The 914-nt window shown below is 42.1% G+C and overlaps 1 protein-coding gene across 1 annotated transcript in view; it reads left to right on the forward strand.

The window, feature by feature from the left end:
* Positions 1–213: 213 nt before the first annotated feature.
* LOC105756635 (vitamin K-dependent protein Z) overlaps positions 214–914 on the forward strand; it is a 17,079-nt gene continuing 16,378 nt past the window's right edge. Inside the window, exon 1 of the mRNA XM_012557443.1 lies at positions 214–244. Within this exon, the coding sequence (XP_012412897.1) occupies positions 214–244 (31 nt within the window). The remainder of the gene's footprint in view (positions 245–914) is intronic.

Below are 914 nucleotides of genomic sequence, written 5' to 3' on the forward strand. Positions count from 1 at the left end.
AGAGAAAACCTTCTCCTGTAGCTGATGCCCTGAATTTGGACTTGTAGCCTACTGGATTGTGAGAGAATAAACTTCTCTTTGTTGAGGCCATCCATTTGTGGTATTTCGGTTATAGCAGCACTAGATGACTAAGACATCTCACTACTAATCTTTCTTCTTTGTTTCCAACTTTCACATTCTGATCACCAGTAATTATCAATGCATCTTGACTGCATGCTTGATAAATTTCAGCCTACAGAAGATGGTAAAAGTCTTCAATTTCTTCATCTTTGGCATTAGTGGTTGGTGTGTAAATTTGAATAATAGTTCTATTAACTGATCTTCCTTGTAGGTATATGGATATTATCCTGTTACTGATAGTGTTGTACTTCAGGATAGATCTTGAAAAGTACCTAGTTGATAGAATTATGGATAGTTTTTATTTTCTTTGTATTTTTCTGCATTTTTAAATTCTTTAGAAAAAATGAATAAAAATTTTTTATCAAAGTACAGATATTTTTCCAATTATTGAGTGCAGTTTCCCTGAACATCTGGGTCAGAAGCCTGTCAGGTGGCCTCTGGGATTCATTCTTTTCCTCCCAGGGTAGGAGAGTGCCCCCAAGCTCCCCTTCTCAGCCCTGCCCTGGGGGATGGGGTGGGGGTGCCTGGCCGGTTCCCCACTCCACCCAGAGTCCCAGGGAGCCTCACTTGGTAAAGCAGGGATGTGCCTAGTTTGCTCAGAGCCTTTACATGGAGACAGGGAGATGTGCAGTCCGGAATTTGTTTCTAAAATACTCTGCCTACATCCTAACAAGCAGAAAAGAGCTCAGATTTCTCGTGCATGATTCTTTGCAGTATGGGAGGAGTCTGAGGTGAGGGAGTCAGCATGGAGGAGCCCAGGATAAAATGACTGCAAGGCAGCTCCTTTCCTTCCC

Source organism: Trichechus manatus, unplaced genomic scaffold, assembly GCF_000243295.1.
Source record: "Trichechus manatus latirostris isolate Lorelei unplaced genomic scaffold, TriManLat1.0 scaffold00102, whole genome shotgun sequence".
Taxonomy (NCBI): Eukaryota; Metazoa; Chordata; class Mammalia; order Sirenia; family Trichechidae; genus Trichechus; species Trichechus manatus.